Source organism: Augochlora pura, chromosome 5, assembly GCF_028453695.1.
Source record: "Augochlora pura isolate Apur16 chromosome 5, APUR_v2.2.1, whole genome shotgun sequence".
Classification (NCBI taxonomy): Eukaryota; Metazoa; Arthropoda; class Insecta; order Hymenoptera; family Halictidae; genus Augochlora; species Augochlora pura.
In genome coordinates this window covers 8,756,108-8,779,554 of record NC_135776.1, presented here as the reverse complement: position 1 = coordinate 8,779,554, position 23,447 = coordinate 8,756,108, and the positions used below count along the sequence as shown (strand labels likewise).

The 23,447-nt window shown below is 33.9% G+C and overlaps 1 protein-coding gene across 1 annotated transcript; it reads left to right on the top strand.

Moving 5' to 3' along the window:
- Positions 1 to 11,176: 11,176 nt before the first annotated feature.
- Positions 11,177 to 22,100, top strand: LOC144470002 (uncharacterized). Its single transcript, XM_078180764.1, has 3 exons — positions 11,177 to 11,207; positions 11,517 to 11,926; positions 20,327 to 22,100. Exons 1-3 carry the CDS (start codon positions 11,177 to 11,179, stop codon positions 20,537 to 20,539), a joined length of 654 nt encoding a protein of 217 aa, XP_078036890.1. The 3' UTR covers positions 20,540 to 22,100.
- Positions 22,101 to 23,447: the final 1,347 nt, after the last annotated feature.

Sequence of the window (23,447 nt, the reverse complement as noted above, 5' to 3'; positions counted from 1 at the left end):
GGTATAAATTCATATTCAACTTAAATGTTCAACGTAAATATTTAACTTAAATATTGAACGTAAATATTTAATTTGAATATTCAACTTAAAATTAAATTTGATCTGTGAAATCATTCCTTTCGTTTGGAACAAAATGAAATTGATTAGTAAAATAATGAATAAAAAGGACGAATATAATTTACCATAAACGTGTAAAATGATGAATACGATTGACAAACGTATTAATTTTTAGTATAAAACCTGTGTTGCCATCGTATTTGCTTTTATGACATATTGAAACATTATCACTCTCAAATATACATGCAACGGTTACTATTGCAAACAACAAAGAACGATATTTCTTTTTGCCAAGAGTAGCACACCCGGCTCCTTTTTTTACACAGTGTGCTTTTACGCAGTCTTTTGATGCGTTTTATTTACATTTACACACGGCTCCGAACACATTTTATTTCACGTTTGCACAGCCTATGCAGGTATTTACATTAACATACGCGCCGTTCCAAAACACGTACTATTTACTTTCATACGGTTCTGTAACACGTACTGTTTACCTTCACACGGTTTTTCAAACATGGTCGCCACCGTGTGCAAACAGCGACCCAGGTGCACATTCATTTAGAAAGCCGTAAAACCGAAGTTACTGCAAACAACTTTCATGCCGCAAGTTGCGCCGAAGAATTGATGCATACATTCCTCATGAAGCGCGGGGGACGAAAAACAACCGCTCCTGGAGACTTCGCTCTTTTCGAGCTTCAGGATTATATCCATGGCGCTAACGATCGCTTTTAAAGTGACATTATTTTAAGTGACGTTATTTTAAAGAACATGTTGTATTATTTCATAATTGTGTCGTTCATTTTGAAAGTAGTCTATGTCTATTTTCTGAAAATATTATTCTTGATTTTTTAAACATTTTATCAACCGGTCATTCGATCGTAAATAATTCTGTTATTATAGGGTAATTAATATTTATCTGATTTATTTTACTTTTTATTTTATCTATTTTGATAATCGTGAAAAGTATCTAATATTTAAGAAACTGTATAATAATATTGGAGCTTACAATAACTCAATGTTATATTTTAATTTTTACTTTTATTTTATTTGTTTTATTATATTAATCGCGGAAGGTGTCTAATATTTAAAAACATTGTACAATAATATCGGTGTTTACAGTAGCTTAATGTTAAATTTTAGTTGCTAGTTTTATTTTATTTGTTTTAGTAATCGCAAAAGGTATATAATATTTAAAAAACTATATGCAATAATATTGAAGCTTACAGTAGTACAATGTAACAGTTTTATCTCAACAATAAATGACAAATTCATGATTGCCACGACAACCGTTTCGCAGGTTACTGATCGAGGGAAAAAGCCGATTTATAGATTACCGGTCGGAAAATTATTAATAAATATTTAATTTTCTACGTTATATATATACAGAGCGAGTCTTATAACATGACAAACCCAAATAACTCATAAAATATTTGTTGTCCGAAAAAATGTTTCAAATAGAATTTGCATGGCTTTGAATGAAACATATAGTATTCTAATCAATTTTATATTATTTTACTTTTTCATCAACATAAGAAGGTTACCTTAAATTTTTAAAAAGTATTATACCAAGTGGGTAATACATAGTTACTGAACAAAATACAGAGTCACTGAAATAACGAAATAATTAATTATTTGAAATTGTTATTATTTTTGATGGTTCGATGTATTTATTACTACCAAATAACAGCATTGAAAATAACCGATTGAAATGAATTATTTTAAACCTTTGCACTCGAGCGGTGACTCTAAGGCACCACAAAAATTATTCTATTTCATTCCAAAATAATTTTTGCAACAATAAGGTTTAGATTTAAAAAATTGTCAAGTAGTAAAACTGTTGGTAGGAGGCAGAAGAATAAATTTTCTATGCATAAAAATTGATTTTGTTAAATAGAATGGAAATACCACGAACCAGAAAAATTAGTTCGAATTTACAGTTAAAACGGCTCCGAGTGTAAAGGGTTAAAAAGCCATTTCCTAATTTAGTTTTAAATAAAATTTTGTCGGATTTGATCGAACGATAGCATTTTACGGAAAATCACGAATTAATTGCAAACTTTTAGCTGGGAGTGTATGCAGATTGAAATTCGATAGCAGGTGCAACGGTACTGGGACAGGCATTTATATATAACTCCAAAATTTACGATATCCTCTTCTTATTTATTTCATTCGAGCAGCAACTAACGATACATGAGACAGAATGTTATTAAAAATGAGCTTGGAATGAAAATTTCAAATATATTGAAATTACGTTTATATCTTCATTTTGACAGAGATATAATCAATACTGATAAAACAATTTAAATAAAAATATCTGCATGAACAATATTTTAATGTGAGGCTTTTATTAATTTTTTTAATGTTGCATACAATAATTTAATGCCAAATTACTAGAGTTATAACAACTAATTGTAATAACATTAATTTTAACGTTATAAGTACGGTAACTTTTGTAATGATACTAATTTTTATATAATTATAATAACTTATAGTAGCTATTTAAAATTACATAATAATTATACAATTATCTAATATCTTTTTCTAATTTTTTTCTAATTATATAGCAATTAGAATAGAGTACAGCGATTTTCATTTTATTTTCGATTTTAATCGATTAATACATGAATTAGATTCATTTCTAAAAAAAACTAGGTATTTATAAATTCGAATTCCATATTACATCTAACTTTATATTTATAATTATTTTATAACATAAAAGATTATATTAAACTAGCTTATTTATTTTCGAGATAAATAAAAAATTATTTTTATTTCAATTAACCCTGATACAAAAGTTAAAAAAAATTGATTTTACTTCTAACAATTTAATTATAATTCTTTTTCAATACATTTTATTATAATATTATTTCTTAATGAAATATTTAAACCTAACTTCATTTAATAATTTTTTAAATCCTTAAAAATCGCGCGATCATAGCACATGCTGCAAATTAATTAACTCGAAAGGAGTATTTTTGCATTAAGGTGAACGAAAAACGGAATCTCGATGAAAGTAATTGATCCAATTTTTCTGGATAGCTGTCGTATCTTCATCTCTATTTTTCTCTCGCTACTGTGGACAAACCTCTCCATGATTATCAACAGGAGATATCTCTATTCTCAATACTCCTCTCAATATCGTATCGAATAAAAATCGATAACTTACCAGAATAGAAAATAACGTGAAGATCTGCAACACGATGTGTCAAGCTGAACAGAAAACAGGAACTACCAATAAAAATTATTGAAACTGCACCAAGTTTCATATTATATTAATTAAAAAGTATCGAAGTGCAATAGGATCTGTATTAATTTTGAAATCAACATTAAAACATTATAAATATATTATATTGTTGATATACTGCAAACATCAATATATATATATATATAGTGGTGTGCGTAATTATAGACTCAAAGTAATTCTTACATTGTTATTGATATTTAAACGAAAACTTGACAAAATATCTATCTATTTTTATCTCTATATTATATTTTCTATTTATATTTTGTATTATTTTTAATATAGAAATATACAAATACAATGTTTTCTTAAATTCTTTATAAATATATAGGGTGTTTCAGTTAAAAGAGACCATCTATAGTGCAGTGAATAACTACAAAGTCAAAGTAACAAGCTATATAATGTATTGTATCTTTCTACTATTTATTAATTGTAATATAGAAATGTACAAATATGGTATATTCCTAAATTTTTGCTTAAACATCACAAACAATCTAAAAGTTACTTTGGGTCTATAATTATTCATATCACTTTATTTCTCGCTATGTCATCACTGACATGCTCTTACTTGAATAAAGCTTATTCGGATAATACTCGAGTCACATAAATCCAATTAAAAAAATACTTGCATATCTATAGAAACTACACTATTTTTATAGTATACCATTTTTAAACTTATTATGTAAAAGAATATAAGAACCAATATGAGAATACGAAAAAAAGAATAAAAATTTTGTTTGCACAATTCAAAGAATTTAACTCCTTTAAGTTGATAATTAGAAAAGTTCTATCAGTCTAATTATGGCTCTGTATCATATAGATCGCAAACATTGTGGAGAGGTTAATAATAGGTCTAATCTTCTGTATTATCGATTATAGTTTGGCAACGTTTCGGCATGCTTTCTGCTAATTTTCTGTGCGAGGCAGGCACCGATTTCCACGTTTTCCAAATGCAATCAATTGAAGCTCTTAACTTTAGTAAAAGTTTTGCAGAAGTTTATACTTTAAAATAATAGATTAAACTTTCTCTAGGACTTTTACGTTCTTTGACATTTATTTCCAGATAAAAATCAATCATTAAGACACCCTATACTGTAAATATTATCTTACGTTTTCGTACATAACGATCAACAAATTTCTGTTTCGTTATTTGTACAAGTCAATAATTATTGCAGTTATCATGAGTTAGATCGGAAAAGTACTTAAGGCAAAAATTAATAAAGTAAAATAAAAAATAAGGCCAATAAAGAAAAATATAGGTATAAAAGAATAATATACACTATTTTGAACTTATTCAAATTTTAGAAAAGAACAACTTATTTGTAGTCAAATTCTATTCTGTAGCGAATAGTTTTTCAACTGATTCTCATTTTCTTTACACTTAGAATAATTATAATTTAAAAAAAACTAAACGTATACATACGTGGCAGTATTCCTGAAGAGGTTTTTAAAGGTAGAATTATTTACAAATAGAAATAAATGAATTTACTACTTTAAATCGCTCTTTTAGATAATAGGATATCGATATCAATGGTTACAGTAAATCCACCAATTGAACTATAAATTCTATTATATGATGTTACTTAAGTCGACGTATAGAACAAAAAGAAACGTTGATACAAATTTAATTTCTCGAAATCGTCGTATTTCTAGAAAAAGGACAATGCTTCTATGTACGCGAAGGTGCACGTGCCTAGGTGTATGCATTTTAGAAGACAATATACAATGTAGACGTGGCCTTATTTCAGCAGATCGATGAACACCACATGCCTGTTGTACTAATTAATGTGTTTTGTTTCACTTTTATGAATGAAAAATGGGACGCGGAGAGACTAATAGAATCCTGTTTCCTTTTTAGAACATCTCATTGCGCGTATTGTGCTGGAACAATTCTTTTCGACTTATTATGATCATGAGAACGTGACAGGAATTTCTTTGAACCAATTATGAATTTCGTTCAATTATATTCGTAAACTTTTTCGGAGAGGACAATCGTGTCGTTTCATTAATACATCTTATTATGAATTATGTCGCGATTATAATTACGGTGAAATGCGTATTTGTCAATCGATTATTGTTCTTCCTGTTCACAAACGTGTTAAATTATTTATTAATTATAATTAATTAATCACTTTGGTCTCATTAAAGGAAACACTACTTTACGAACATACTTCTTAAGTACATGCAAACATATTTCTTTAAGTACATGCAGAATAACTATGCAGATCAATATGCAGATCTATTATAGAAATAGATTCATTTTAAATCGCGATGAAATGTAGGCCAATAAATTTTTGACTAAATCAATTACGTATCCGTCAATCATGAAATCTTGTCCTTCTTTGCAGAGGATGCAATTAAGTATTGATTTGATTGTGAACTTTCGTTTTAGAATCTGAAATTTATTAGTATACTACTATTAGAGTATGCATTATTAAAGTACACAAATGTACGAAATTACGCGAACGTTCGCATGCAGATATGTGTCTTTTTTGTGTGTGATTGTTTTATTATAAACTCGGTCTAAAAGCGGATGAGTGAATAAGAAGGAATATATTGAAGAAGTACATAATTATATACTGATATAATTAATATTATAATAAGAATAGAATATTCTAATAAATATTGTATGATTAGAGACTCAAAGAATCATTCACATTGTTTATAATATTTAAATGAAAACCTAACAAGATATTCTATCTATATATTTCTATATTAAAAATAATAGAAATTAGAATTATACAAATATGATATCTTGTTGAATTGTTTTTTTAAATATAAAGGGTGTCTCGTCTAGAGAAAGCCACTTACAGTGTTATGAATAATTATAAACTTAAAGTAATTTTTATATTTTTATTGATGTTCAAATCAAGGCTAGAAAAACTCTAATTGTGTATTCCTATTTTCTGTCATTTCTAATGTAGAAATGTAGAAATCGGATGTTTTATTAAGTTTTTGTTTAAATATCACTGTAAACGTAAAAGTTAGTTTGAGTCCATAATTATTCCCACTACATATTGTGTAATAGAACTGTACACATAGATGTAAAACTAATATTGATCTAAATACAACCATGTGTTGCATGTATTTACACATAATTATACTGTACATATAGAACTATGTGCTACTGTATGTATTAATATAGAACCATACAGAATTATACTAAATAGACTAAAGTAGAACTTCCATACTCGTATATCTGTACATAATTAAATTATACATATAGAATTGTATGTCAAATTTAGAATTACACTGATTTGCATGCGAGGAATATGTATATTATATTTATTCCCGACTGGACATATCGAATGTTAACATTTGCAAATATCTACTTCAATATTCGGTCGTATAATCGGCTTTACGAGCAGATGGGTTCATTTAAAATCACGATATTGCAACGATTTTCTATACAACACGTGTCCCATATGCACAGCATAAGTCGATTGAGTTTTTCCCTCTGAGAGATTATCTCGTGCCACCTGAAACGTCAGATTTTCTTATCAACCGCAAATTGTTCGGTCGAGTGATCAGTTGTACAGAATCATTTATGCGCCGGAAACACATTTATAACAGCGAATACAAACAAATGGTGCATATTTCATTAACAGATATTTTGCATAAAGACGCACATAGTGTGGTTGTGACACGTGACATACGAAGTTTTTATGCTAATAACTATTCGCTCAGACATGTGATGTCACGAACACTGTTTTAGATATTAATTGACAATGGGTCACACGCGAACGTAGCAATCCGGGTCCGTTTTGACCCAGATAGAGTAACCATTGTTGTTATTAGAGAGGGAATTTTATGGATTTATGAGAAAAATGAGAAATTGAAGTTTGGAATAAGGGATTAATTAATAAGTATTTTGTAAGAACTTGTAAGTATTGTGTATACTAGGTGGTTCATGCAATTGTTTCAGGTAATAATTTTACCATTTTTTTGTAAACATAGAAAAGAGATAATCGGCTGGAGACATTTAGATCTTTTTTAAGCGCATCAGTGCGTGTGAAATTAACAACTGTACCAGTTCTTTAACTAGAAATGCAAATTTTTAATTTAAAAAAAAATTATTAGGTTGTCACGACAAAAAGATTATTATTTCTCGAGATATTTTTTAAAAACCTGGAATGCGTACTTTACGCGTTTATGAGAAGATTGAACAGTGAAGACATTTTTTGAAAATATCTCGAGAATTAAAAATTTTGTTGCCATAGTACCCTGTTACGTACGGAGATTTTCTCCCGACGTTTTTCCTTTCTTCTCGAAGGCATACGCTAAATAACGTCGGCGGGGAACAACGGCCCATTCATTCCAAAAATAGAACGCCTAATCTACCATATGGGGCGCGAGTCCAAAGGGCCACACATCCCCGATTCTTAGACCCATCCGCGGCGTGATTTCGGTCACGTAGGCCCAGCCCCCACTACCGAATTTTCCAGTTTCCACCGCGTATAAAAGTGCTGAGATTTCTCTTCTCAGCGGGCAGTTTCAAATCAAATCGTGACGCGAGACGTAGCAAGATCGAGCCCAGTTCTCTTTCGAGCAATAGTTAACCCCCGCCGACTTGGTGCGAAAACCAGGAAGCGTGTCTTAGGACCATCGCGAATCACATACTACACTTACGCACTTGTAACAGATCGAAGTTGTTAGATTATATTAGTTTTACTTTCAACTCAGTGTACAAGTTATTTCACTTCCATCTCCCAGTTCGAGTCAGTTGTTGGTAACGATCTCATATAGATACACCTTTACCGCTCAAGGTGTATCAAGTAATATTTCTTTGAAGTTGCGAGCCAAAATTAGAGTCAAACCAAAACCCCATTACCCTTACTGAGGTGGCGACCCGGTGGTGAAAGAGACATCGGCCAGTCCACGCAATTTCCTCCTAAGGCGGCGACCCGTTGGTGAAAGAGACAACGGCCAGTCCGTGAACAAAACCTATCCCCAAAGGTGGCGACCCGTTGGTGAAAGAGACAACGGCCAGTCCACGACTTCCTATCTAATGTGGCGACCCGGTGGTGAAAGAAACATCGGCCAGTCCACGCACCTCTACCTTTACACCTAATGTGGCGACCCGGTGGTGAAAGAGACATCGGCCAGTCCACGCAATCTCCTACCTTTTACACCTATGCGGCGACCCGTTGATGAAAGAAGCAACGGCCAGTCCGTGAACCATCCCTACACCTAAGGTGGCGACCCGGTGGTGAAAGAAACATCGGCCAGTCCACGAACCTCCTACTGAGGCGGCGACCCGTTGGTGAAAGAGACAACGGCCAGTCCGCGAACCCTTTCCTACTAATGTGGCGACCCGGTGGTGAAAGAGACATCGGCCAGTCCACGAAATCCTCCCAAATTTCCGCACAAAACATTTACCTCCGGCCACGTGTGCAGTGGCCCCTCGGCTCGTAACAACCCTAACAATTTTAATAACTTATTTTATTTTATTTTATTTAAATTATTATATAATTTTAAGTAAAATAACTGTTAAACTCATTTTTTTTAAATTTTGACTTTTATAATTATGGGCACAACTGCACCTACACTGATTCACTTACAAAAAGACCTAAGAGTCTAAAAATGTAGTGCACTTCGAACCATTTATCCTTCTTCTTTAGCAGTTGTCGTAAATGCGATAATAAGGAAGTTATTACTTAAAACTTGGACTACCTTATACATATACCTGGAATCGACTAGAATTATTAAAGGAAGGAGAAGATCCCTAAGTAGATTCTATTTGTGTTATAGACGCAACGAATTTTTATTCTGCAATGAAGATCTGTAGTCTAATTACTAAACTATTTATATTAGCCTCTGACAATTTATTTAAATTTGCCATACTTAATTAAGGTCTGCAGAAAGGTTAAAGTGTCTAGAGAAGATATCTTAAAATATACTTTCTAACTTTATAATTAAAATAATAAATGGCCGGTGCCATACTCAGTTATATTTTTGTGAAATTGGTTCGCCGTTCATGTATTAATAGACAAAGACTGACAAGCGATTGACGTAACTAGGTTTAGATGAACCAGTGAAGTCTAAAATCGGCATCCGAGAAGGAAAAGACAGGAGAAACGTGTTCGCGTTACAATAAACAACAATCAATAAGCTCGAGTGCTCTATTGCCAAATTGTGGTATAGATCTATGCGATATTTGAAATCTGTGTACATTAATATGATCTTTACAGTGTAATTTTTACTGTAAAATCAGGCTCTATTTACTGCGATGATAACACAGAAGGTTGAACGTATCTCGCCGTTCTTTCAGAGAATTAAGCGATGGACCTGTTAAAAATCGGTACAATAGGTAAACAATCATATCGGTGACAAACGATTGAATTACTTTACGTTCATTGCTTTTGGTCCAATTTAACTTAACGAATGGATAACATGTGCAACAGACTCATCGACACCATGAATAGACATCCGCTTATAAATCACGTCACTGACGTATGAAGACAATACAAAATGAAACATTCTAACAGTTTTCCACTTCTCAATCTAAGCCCCTTCAGACATTTACCCTCAATCAAAAACTCTTTATTCAATCAACAAAAAGCCGAGATGACGAGGGGCGGAACACGACGAAACGCAGACAGAAATTGCCGAGAAGTCATACAGCAAAATCGCAGAAATTCTGGAATTGTAGAAATTGCAGACACCATCATTATAAAATAGCTTATTAATAAAATGTAAATAAATTCAACGAAGCAAAGGTTGTTTTTATTGCACAAATCAGAGGCTCAATATCACTCTGTGCATATTGAGAGGAGGTGTATCAATTCAATACTGTGCTACGTTCGTATACAGTATTAGTGTTTAGTATTAACTACTGTTAACTGAATTTTATCACTAATATTGAAATCAATTTTATGCGTGTTTTATCGATCACACCGAGTACTGTTTTTATTGACAAGTTGTTCTAAAATGTGTGAATTTTATGAATATGTTGCACAATTATTTGAACCTAAAACTTAGGAAGAGTACTTTTGTTGTAAAATGTAAAAAACGTACATGTCCTCCGCAGCTAAGAGATTAATGTACTATTAAAATTATAAAGATTTTATTCAATAATGTATGCAATAATTTCATTCGGCGTGTATTATAATAATGTGCATTATATATTGATAACGTGTATTGTGATATTATTATTCAAATGAAGATCTGAATGACTATGTGTTCGTTATGAAACAAGTGACTGCATTATTCTATTAGAATATCAAGATTGAATTGACGGAATAGCCTATTCTTTAATTAAGAAATCTATTCAATCATTTCTTACAAAAAGCCACTATTATTTGACAATTTATCGAGTACAGACTTTGCCTTCGAGTTGCCACTCGAGTGCAAAGGGTTAATTATAACCTCGCACTTCAAATTTCCAAGGTAACTTTATATTTATCGAATAAAACATTTGATCATATTTCTTGTTCAAAAATGAATAAAATGAAAGGATAACAAAATTTAATACGTTTTATTTGCTAAATATAAATATAAAGTTAATTATGACCTCGTGCTTCAAATTCTCAAGTAGGCTGTCTAAGACGTTGTATAAAGTTCCTGTTGCTTCCTCGAATATTGCAAATTAGTGTGTCAAATTTAGCGGGGTCGTAAATCCCGCATCGTTCGCCTGCGACAATATTAAAGGACCGCCTGCGAAGTCGGATATTAACAACACCTCGTTGAAATTAATTTAGAACGCACGATTCAACAATCGTACTACTATGTGCCTTTAAACTAACCTAAGACAAGTTTCGTTAAATGAAGCAGTTTCTGTGACGTCTTCTATATTTTTCCAACAATCTCATTCCCATGGTATGAGACATTCATACATGGTATGAATAACGAATACCAACTGTTCCATAAATTGGAACAATGCCAGAATTGAAGTATACAATATGGAACAGTACATTCTTGCTTGAAAACATCTGTATTATACAATAAACATTTCTTCTAGAGCTGTTTGTTACACGACAATATTCACGCTAGTGAACTCACAAAGAACAATGTTCAAAACTGTGAGCAGCATTTTTATATTCATTCTCACGGGCTGCATCTATTTTTCATGTCTGCCTTTATTTTTCATGGCAGTGTTTCAAGCAAGGGTCGCAATTGACCGGTGTTTCATAATAGGTGCCTTTACCTTCAATTTTCGCCAGAATTTGCTCCGGGATCGTATCGTCGGTCGGCATTCATTTGCTTCTTATGTTTGCAGATTCTGTGCCGAGCAGCACGCAACGAATCCACGTTTCCCCCGAGCCACCGACGGGTCTCCACCAGACGTCAACGTCCGTTACCGTTCCCCCGAGCTCATCGCCGACGTCTCCTTCGACCGCTTCCAAATTATCGGCGAGCGTTACGAACGAGCTCACCACGTCGGTCTCGAGCGAGTCGCGGAAAGACTCGATGCCGAAGGTGACGCTGAAGCTCAGGGAGAACGAGACAATACCGCAGAGGTACATGAAGGCCGGCATAGCCTCGTACAAGAAGGGGAACATCACTACGAGCGTCCTGGCGAACGGCCTAAGTCTCGAGGGATTAATCTTCAAGACACCGAAGGGAACGATAAAACCTTGGCCGCAGAAGTGGTTTTTCACCGATCCCGCCGCCGATTTCCAATGGAAGGTGGGTGCGCTTTCAATTTCAAAAGGAACGCAGGGCAGATTACAGACTTCCAATTCGCCAACCACTCCGCTCCTTCAACTCGGCGCGGAGCCGTGTTTGCCAATCTTTTTCGGACCGCGCCATTAGCAAATCATGCTCCGCGAAATCAGGTTGCGTAATATGCCCGTTGTCGTTTTCTTGGGAGAAAATAGGGCAAGTATTTCAATTATTGTGACCATTACGGTGACGTCCGAAGTTTTCGATAAATCGTGTAGCGTCTTTGACCTGTATCGCGCTTGTTAAAACATGGAAAATATTATTTTTCTTCACGAAGGAATACACAGGGTGGTTATTTTATCTTGTATTTGTCTTTTGTTATAGTTTCGTTATTTTTGCTGATGTAAATAACTGTGTCAGGACAACTTCGTTTAGTTCAATCGTGAGAATATTGTAATTCGTGTTGTTTTCTGTGATGGTTATTTTTTAAGATCCTACTCTTGACGTGTTCTTGCGTAAAATATTTCTGAAATGATATGGAACGTATTTTTTAGTTATAAAATCGTGTGATTAAAATAGAGAAAATCATCGTTCCATTATCATTAATTATCGTCGTCAGAAATTTCAAAAATTATTTCGCAAATTTTATGTTTTAAGAAAATTCGATGTGAAAATTACAGACCAAATTCTATCTGATTTTATTTTCTTTGTTTTTGGATATAAGTAAAATTATTCTAGGGACGTGGTAACCAGAATATGGCACAGCAATTGACACGCTTACCCCATAAGGCGTGCAGCAGTCGACGCGAAGGGGCTCATTACACAGCCTAATAATTTCACGTTAATAGGCGCTTCAAATAAAAGGGAAACACACGTAAAACTTTTATCAATTTGACTTTCTTTAACGTTTTATGTTATACAATGTATTGAGGGAAATAATACCCACACTTATCTGAGGTACTAATATAATTAATTTCAATCTCAAATCTCCACAATTTGCGATTCATTTAGATGATATTTTTGTTTCATTTTTGCCCTTTTGGTTTATTTTCGAAAATAAATAACTTAATATTTATCGAAAAGGATATATTAAATTCTGTTGTATAAAAATACGCAAAATAATTGAACACTCAGATCCACTACTCCATATAAAGCCATATGAACCTTCGATCATGTGACAAATTTTTGAAATCGTCGTAACGACAAATTCAAACAAAGCTTTTGGAAACTATAATGGTCTGAAGGAGAATTAATATTTTTTGTACTAATATGCGCAAGCGGCAAGTGTGGATTAAAAAGAAATTACTAAATATTATATTATTATATATTATTAAATATTGCACAAAGTGAGAACCATAAAAATTTGCAAGATTAAGCAGATAATATTGAATAAATATGAATGAATAAAACGAATATGAAAAATAGAAAATATTGAAAACATTACAACAATTTAAAACTTTGCCCGATAATATTGTATCAGACTTGTTACGAATATTTGGAACATGATTTATTAAATATATATATGTGATTCGCATCTTTCAAATCGAAGTTAAATTCTATCCATCTGCCATTAATATTTGAACATTCAAGTAAGAGTTGCCATATAAAAAATATAAATTTTCTGTCTGGTATAGTAATTTATTAGTAACAAACAAAGGCTAATCAATGCAACTGTCAAATAAATTTTATTGCAGGGGATTAAAGATAAAATACTATTGCATTACTTACAATTTATTCAAGTTAAAAAAAAAGTAAATTCATCTCTGTGAAATTTTCGTTTCTCGAACCTAATGAAGAAAATGTTTATTTTGCAGCAAGATTTACGGTTTAGTTATTACAATGCTGAAATAAAGCCTAAAAATTGAGTGTAGAAAAGTATTGAATGGTAGAAAACGATTGTAAAACTGACAAAAATAGAAGAGGCTTATTTTTGCTCTAGATCGGGGCTCGGAATTAACCGGCACGCAGCATGTGAATCCTAAGAGCTACGTCTTCGGATTCCCGTTGCGCGTCTTGCTCCTTGCGATCGCCTCTTTTTTCTCCTCGTTGAAACGAAATATTCCCGAGATTATTTTAAATAACTTTTTCCTTAGCGTAAATGAAATTCGCGACTTTGTTTACGAGTTATTATTGTAAAACACTGACCAATGAGATACGAACTCTGTTAGCAGCAAAGCTAACAAGCGGTTATTAATCAGTGTTTTTCGTTAATAATTCATAAACAAAGCTACAAATTACATTTGCACTAAGGAAAAAGTTTCTTCAAATAACCTCAGGAATTTCTTATTTTCCGGAAGTAACATCATTTTGGGACACCCTGTATGTATATATGTGTGCACTATTTAGTCGATCACCAGGGAGCAATGTGCACGACGGTTGTCAGAAGACGTAGTCCTCGCGAGTCTCATATTGCGTGCTGGTTAATTCCAAACCCTGTTCTAGATGCATCAGATTCATAAATATTAAAATCATTTATTAAATTCTCATTTATTCAATTTTCATAAAATCACCCAACGATTGCGACTTCTTTTTGCAAGCAAAAAGCTGATATATTCTTAAAATTCGAAGGCAGATGATATAAAAAATATAAATCAAAAGCACTGTTAACTATTGCAAGAACATATTATGGATCCTTTATTTAGAGCTACTATCAATTAACCTCTTAGGCTCGGATTTTGCAGGAATGAAATTCATCACACCTAATTACCATTTTTCTTAATATATATCTTTTTGATATAGCTACATATAATAGTATTATACAAATAATATATAGTATACAGAATTATAAAAATGGAAAAGAATGTAATATACACGGTCACTATAATCGTTTATTTTAATAACTAATAATACAATTGACTAAAGCACGAAACATTCGCGAAAGCCACTATAATAATACGTCGTGTCTAAGAGGTTAATTAAATATTACCGCCGATAAAACCACTCTAATTTGTTATAAAAAAGATAAATCCAAAAAGTTTTGTACAAAAATTCACAAGAAAATTGTAAACCAAAATACAGTGATATTATACAATAGAATTAACGAGATGACGTTGACAAATTTTAAATAAAACCGTGTTGTAAGAACTACTTACACGAACAAAATTTCAGACATACAAGTAAGGTATGACTTTGTTCGATTCGAAGTAATTTCCTATCGAAACTCGTATCGACCGTCGTATCTTCGGTTCGGATATAAATGAACGAATCGATTAATCGTCGGAATTTCGTTACGAATTTTGAAGAGAGAACGTGGCGCGCGTTATAAAGTTCATCGTCGTACCCGGACGTCGATTACTATTTAGCATAAGAGCGTGATCCGCCGTGCTCCAAAGACGGCGAAACTGAAATACCTAGGGACCGATCGATAACCGGAGCGTGTTCGTGAATCTAAAAGTAGAGACTGGGAAAACGGACGGTTTTCTTTATTCCCGGGCAACGTTTCTCACTGGGTCGCCATTATCTCCCCGTGTCCCGGCCCGCGAAACAGACGTATCGTTTCCATCCATCCCCCGGAGACCGTTCCGCTCCGTTCTCGTCACTAATTTTCGACCGCTCCGTGTCCCGTTTTCTCTGTGTTAATTTCTTAGCCGCGGGAACGAAACCTTCGCGCGACGAGCCGCCGATTATCCCGGGCGTATCCTTCTCCGTCTCTCGGTGTCTCAAAGAGAAACGAGGACGACTTCGGCGACGATACGAAAATTGTTGGGCGGAGAACACCGCCGTGAGACAAGACAGCCATTCATTTTGCTGAAACGCGGCATTGCCGGCAGTGAATAATTGTTGTCAAGCGTGCAGAAATCAGCATGAATTTCCGCATGAATTACGAAGTTGTCGCTATTGTGGCTTCCGGGCGCGCTCGGCGTATCTCTTGGAAAAATTATCATTATAATATACTGCTCTAGCGCGGTAGGAAGGATCTTTAGAAATGATTTTAAAAGCGGGACAGTCGTTGCGTTGTGTTTGATTATTTCGCGGAATGCGCTCTTGTTATCTGGAGCAGAGATTTTTCGGCGAGAGAATGGGCAAAGTTGCGGTTGTTGAGGGAGCGGCGGCATGAAAGGGACATCTTTGTTACGGACACGATATAAATACTATTCTGTTTCTATTTGGGGAGCTCGATTATCTGATTAGTAGATTGCGGATGCGCGTGCAAAATTTATACGTCGAAATATGGGAGATTTGTGCAAAATTGATGAGGTATATATTCAGAATATGTTCAGAATACGGTCACTATTTTATATATTAAATACATTGCTATTTTATAATGATTATTATATTATAATAATATATTAATAACTATTTTATAATAGTATGTTTCTATTTACTAATATATAACTATTTTATAATTATATATTACTATTTTACTAATATATAACTATTTCATAATAATATATTACTGTTTTACTAACATATAACTATTTTAAAATTATTACAATTTCATTACTACTACATTATTTATTGCTACGAATGTACTCGCTACTGTTCACCCTACTTTGCTTCATAATGTGTTACAATTATTTTCTCTTATAATCTGGCCTGCCAGTTCGTGAGCCTTCTATCAGATCACATTAATTTAATGTTCTTTCAACGTCGCAGGATCTGATACGATGCATACCTATATTTTTTCTAATATTATGCTTTCGCTTCATCTAGATTTTCAAAAGTTTCGCTATTTAACACGTTTACTTTCTTTTTAGGACATATCGATATTTTTCTTTCATTCGTTCTCCGGAAGTAGTAGGGGGAACTTGATCTATCTTATTAATCAAATTTGTAACTGGGTTAATTAAATCATTTAACGCTAATGTGTTTGGTTGCTATTTCATTATAGCTGTTAAAAAAATGCAGAAATTGGCTTCAAGAAAAGCCAAATTGTTGTTAGCAACATTTTCATCTTTGAGTGCTTTAATTTATATTATATTCGTTTTCTTTAAAGCTTTTTCTTTTGAGGTTTCAACAGTCTAGGAATAAATAAAATCTCGATTAATGGCGCAGGTAATCTTAATTATCTAAATAAAACAATATAAAAAATAGTTACTTATATATTTTTAACTATGTTTGTTAACGTGTCAAAATCTAGTCAATTAAATATATACAAAATATGCAGAAATAAGATAAATATATGCACGAGATATGTAAGGTGCAAAAAATATACAATATGTAAAATATGCAAAAGAGAGATTATTTTTTTGGAATACTCTAATGATAAAACATATATGTCTGATACGAATGCAACAATTTTTATGCAATGTGTTATTTAATTTGAACAACCCAATATAACTCTAAAATTACGGTTCTAATTAAAAAGTATCAAATATAAAAGTCGAAAAAAAAATTTCTGTTCGAGCCCAATAAATAAAATTTCTTTCTTATAATTAAATACATTTGCATAAACATCCGTATTATGTCTGACAAAATTCGTTCAATTTGATAAATAATGAGTAAAAATAACATTTTTTATTCGTTATTCTCGAATGACGAGTAGCTACATTTAATCGAAAAGAGTTTATTAGAATGCGAATAACATTTTTATTTATTATTCGCAAGTAACACGAAACTATATATGTATATACGCACCTGAAGAAATTGTAATAAGAACAAAGAGACGCGCTTCTTGGATCGTCGCCATTCTTTCTATTTACATATATTTCTTCATCATATATTATGATGTGTTGAACTCAAAGTCATATTAATACAATGATATACAGGGTGTCCCATTTAACTCTGAATTATTATCTCGTCACTCTGAATTATTATCATATTTATATCGTGGCACAAAAATTGTATGAGAGAAAATAATGGTATTTTCAATTAAAAAGCAAGTTTTAGCAGTAGCATAAAAAATATAAGTAGAGAGAAGCGCAAATGTTTATTATTATTATAAATAATCCAATGTAACGTCAATGGTTCCTTTAGACGTACAGGTAAATTGGCAATGCAAAGGGACATTATATGTGTCATGAATCAATTATTTTTATTGGCAAAGACAAATGTCATTTTAGTTACTAAATAAAGTAATTTAAAACTTATTCAATAAAAATTTGTTCGCGAATGAAATTATTCAATTATTCAATTGTTTTGTTCTATAATGTTCGACTCTGATACCGATAATCTACTTCAATATTTAATGTATCGTATCAAATGTAAGTATCATATCAACAGCGATTGTTGCCATCCGCGACGAACGTTCATTTAGTTCCGGAATAAATATCGAAAATAAATTCCTGCTCCAGTTTATCATCGAGGGAACTTCGATAATTTAGAATAAGTTATTGTAGGGCATCGCGCTATTAAAGGGAGTTTTGCGTTTTCATAACTGGTCAGCTGTGGATCATTTATTACGAACTCTCCTCTATTTAATAAACACAGGGCTTAAAGCTATTATCATGCCGAGTTAGTTAAGTGGGGCAACGTTTCCGATATTGAGTTTTGTGTCATCACGGAGGATTAATTTACTCCTTATTTTAACGGACATCGTTCGCAACGAATGCGTCCGATCACCTATAAATACCTTGCTTCAAAAATTGTTTGTGTAACGTTGTTCGAGGTATTTTGCAAGAAGTTTGTACTATTATCACTGTAATATGTACTACTGTTACTGAAACAATGCAGAATTTGTTTTCTCACTCTGCATATTTTCATCGAAAATGGAAGTTTACCTTCGATATTGGACTTCGTTATTTTACATAAAAGTAACCTTATCGTTTTATTTTTCAGATGCATGCAATAGAATTTTTATTAACTTTCGCAGATATATGCATTTTTTAATTGACAAGTGGCGTATGCTCCCTTTCATAATTTTGTGAAAATTGAAACTTTTTGTAATAAGCCTTCATGAAAAATTCAGAATAGAGTATAGCTTTATTTTAAGGAAAATAAAGTGAAAAAATAGAAATTGTAATGACATAATTTAAAGGAGAAACTAAATTTGTTTCGTCAGATGAAAAAGGAATATCGTAATGAATAATCAATTACTATCACTGCGCTGAACTCTTTCTTTTAAACAAGTGACTTACGCTATATATAGTTTCCTATAGCCACAGTATAAATATTATTAACAAATCTGTGGATTTTGCAAATTTTGCAACAAAATTGAGCATGTGTAATTTAAAATGGCGAGGGGATTAAATGAAATTAAAAATGCCAAGACAACGTTTGCAGTCAATTAAAATTAATGGAAGAAAGGAATAACTTTCTATTAATTTTTTGCTGCTTATAATTGATTCAGAAAATTTTTATTTTCCATCAAATATCTCATTCATTGCAATAATATTAAAGAAATTCATTCGTTGCTGGATTCCATATAATTTTTTTCATTCGAAATTTACTTAATACATATACATAACCCTTTGCAGCCGGAGCCATTTAAATTTGAAATACAAAATAATTTACCTAACCTATAGCACTTTCATTTTATAGAAAGTGGACCACGCGATGTGATCAACTTAATTTATTTTGTTGCTAGCGACTCGGATGAAAACTTTCTGTGCTAAAATAACGTAGTTTAATGAAAGTTTTCAGAAGTCTGTGGTAAATTTGTTATCAACCCTTTCTTTCCAGAGTTATGTAGAATTCAACGCTTTATCCGAATTCGGGAAGGAATATTAAATATTCTATTAAGAAAAAAAAATCATATCTTGATAAGAAAGCAAAATAACCTAATATTAATTACAATACAATATGCCCCTCTGAAAACCATGCAGCTTCTATCTCAAACATTTTTTTGTACCACGCGTCGTTATGTTACGACATTATCACCAGAAGTAACCTTTCTGGACACCCTGTACATTGCGTAAAATAATTGACGAAGTCCCGAATTTAACCCACTTTCATAATAAACCAGTTCATTAATCCAGTTTATATGAAACATAAATTAATGTATAATGAATATAATGATGTGTGAATTTTTAGTATTTTTATTTTATATTTGCCGGTGCTCCTGTGTAGCACAAGAATTTAATGAAATATAGGATTTTCATAAATAAAATAAATAAAATCCTGTTTAACTTGAATAATAATGACGTCATCCATATATGAGTGACGGAGACCTCACAGAAGCGTACCAGTCACCTAGATATGGGTGACGCGGCCGACGAACGTGTTAACCAATTGCACTACGATTCCTTTCGCGCTTCGTTGATTAACACTTATTTGTCCTTAATACTTTTAATAATAGGACCAGATAATTTTTATTTCTTTTATTGTCTTTATGTATTTTTGTTTCTAGACTTCGATAAGAGAATAATTTATCTTTACTTCCATGCAGAAGAAATTAATAATAATCATATTTAGTAGAATATTGAGTGGAATTTCTATCACGAGTCTGACTCGTTGTTATAGTGCAAGGGATTAATGTTGTCAATTTTCACTGAACAACGAAGAGCGGCAAACGTAAAAGCACTAAACGTTCTTGTTTATTTCTAGAGGCTGATCCAAGTAGTACCTGTAACGATTTACGTAGTCCTGGCAGGGGTGGCAGCCTTCGCCAGCGGTAGCATCGTCCTGATGTTCTACATGCAACGGAAAACAACCAGGCGCCAGCGTCAGAACGTGGAGGAACCGGAAGCCGGCGGCCAGGAGGAAGACAAATCGACCTTGCTGGGCGCCGAGAGCCAAGAGATCGAGGAGAAAGAGTAATCGTGGTCTCGAAGCATGGAAAGCGTGTAGCATCCGAACAGTCGTATATTTTTACAACACTCACACCGGTTTGGCACAGGTATCCTTGCGCGCAAGATCGAACGGACGGCTACGGATACATTTTCGGGGTGCCGGACTGTTCCGTAGATCCGTTCGATCGAGCGCATGAAACTCCATTCTAAGGAATTGACGACTAAGTATCGACTTTCACATTCGTTTGATTTTGGTTCGCGCAGAGAACGAGAGGGCTGCATAAAACCTAATCAGCAAATACTTCCAAAAATATTGATAATCGCTATATCATCGCTAAAGACGGCCGGTCTATTTTAGAAGATTCTCGAGCTGTCCGCGATTCTCCTCGTTTCACATGTGTCCACTCATTTTCAATTGTTGCCTCGTAATTTCCTTAGATTAAGAAGCCGCACAGCCGCGGAGACAAAGACTTTTTAGCTATATAGCCGATTATGGTTGACGAGAGAATATGTTGTCCTTGACGTCATATCCGTGAAGAGAGCTCGCGAAGTAAAATCGCGAGGAGCGCACGAGCTAGTTAATACAAGCAGGAACGTTAATTGTTACCGACTAGGAGCCAATTAAACTTACATATCAACCGCAATCTGAGCATTTTCTAAATTAGACTATACTTATTCCGGAAGTATTATTTCATACCGTCGATATCTTTGGAAATATTCACACCTCGGGTTTTATACACCTCACTTCATTGTCGATAGTCTTATCGCCGTAGCAAAAAACGAAACTTAAAACGAGTCGTGACTACCGCAATCGGAAAATACGCTACGCAAAGCAACGCATGCGCAGGGAGTTCCGCGCAGCGGCGTGGCGAACCTTGTAATTTTGAATTACGCTGATGGCGCGACGGAAAGCCTCGGTTTGGTCGCCCGGTACAAGCCCACGCCTCTGCGCGGGACTCTCCGCGCACGCGCCGCCTCGCGTAGTTAATCTTCCCGATTGCAGTAGTCGCGACCAACATTGGTAAATTACGTATATGCGAAACATGCGCGCGCACGTTTTCGAACTCCTGCTAGATTCCATGACGCCCGGTCGTCGGCGATCGGTGGTCATGGTTTTTACTTTTGATACGAAAGACGTCAGGTCATTTTTACTGAGTATCTTGAACTAATTTGCAGCGATAATCGATTCCGGTCTTCGTTGGCTAGCGGATTTCAGGCGACATTGCTTTACGGATTAAGCTTCGCGTGATACCGTGAGAGGCAGCTATTAAAATAACTGCGTTTCGAGATACCTCTATTCGTGCCGTTTACGGTTTCCATGGCGATCAAAGATCGGCCTGTGGAGCAAATTCTTTTGTAAGGAGAATCGAATTCGGCCGGTTGGTTAGGTGGGTTTGCTTCTGCATGAACACGAATATATAATACACCGCTCTCGAATGCGATTCTACAGGGTGCTCCAAAAATATTCGGATAGAACGGAAGGGGTCACACCTGAGGGCATTCGAAGACACTTCTTGTGTCGCGAAAATCTCCTCCGTGGATGAGTTGGTAAAGGAAAACATTGGCCAATCAGGCCTTGGAGGCGTGGTAGTGGCCACGGGGGGCGTGGAACTGGCCGCGAGGGCGTGGCAGTTGCGGCGCCCGCGTTTCTCGCAGTTAACTCGTTAACAAAACCACAACGATCATTTTCCCAAAGGGGAAAATGTCTTCGAATCACCTCAGAAATTAGCCGTTTTACTTAATTCGCACATTTTTGGGACACTCGGTTGGAGTTGATGCGATAGATAGAAGTCTTCAAACACAAACGCTTTCCATAAATGCTTACGAAAAATCTGAGCCAGCTTCCATGTGGATATTTGCAGCACGGTGCTTTGATGCGCAGACGCATTGCTCTCCGACTATATTTCGTTGACATAATTTTAAGAGATCTCTTTATCGTCTGCCGATATTGTTGAATATTGTTCGCTAATGGAGTCGATCGATAATGATCGACGCGATACGCTTCAACGGTTTCTTTTGCGCTCGATTACAACCAACGTGTAACCACGTTCTTGATTAACGATTAACCGAGTAGTCCAACGATCGTCGTTAATAAATCGCTCGAGAAGGACGAAAGAAACGAAGACGACCATAACAGGATGTAAATGGAATTTTTAACGGTTAACGGTGATATTGATACTCGATGTTGTTTCAACTATACTTCGTGACAGTTTTATTATATTTTTTATGTGCAGATGAGATTGCACGGATTTAGTTAAGTCTAGGGATTTATTGAAAATGTCGCACCACAAATACGGGATGCTGTGAGTTTATTAGAAATGAAAGTTGCTCCGGTAATAGCATCCGTAAGAAGATAATGATCTCATTGGTGATCGATCTGTATGCGATGGATATACAAGGTGGTTCGCGAACGGTGATACAATTGAGTCCGAAACGAGTTCGCGAGAACAAATGATTTCGAGACAATTAACTTTAAAATCTATGGTAATGTATTCATTTTTGTTAAACATTTAGATTGATTAGAAAATAAGATATATAATTGTTCTATATTATTATTGCCAGATCTCGATCGAATATCGTATTTTGTTACGTAAATAGTTTCATTTATTTATAAATATTAACTATTATCGAAAGCAGTAAGCGTGAACATAAAGAAGGACACGCACTATAGCAAGTCAAATTTGTCGAAAATGCATCTACTGTGTATTCGATAAATTTCGTTAAGCAATTTCCTTAAAAACAGAGCCTTTTACATTTTTTTTCGTTAATTCGTCTCTGACGCAATTGTAGTTACGTCACTGATTTTGTAAATGTCGCTAATGTTATAAACATCGCTGACATTTCTAAACGAACTGAATGATAGTTTCTTTCTAATAAAAAGACAGTTTATAGTACTTCGTTAGAATCTATTTTCGACAATTTATTATACAATTTAT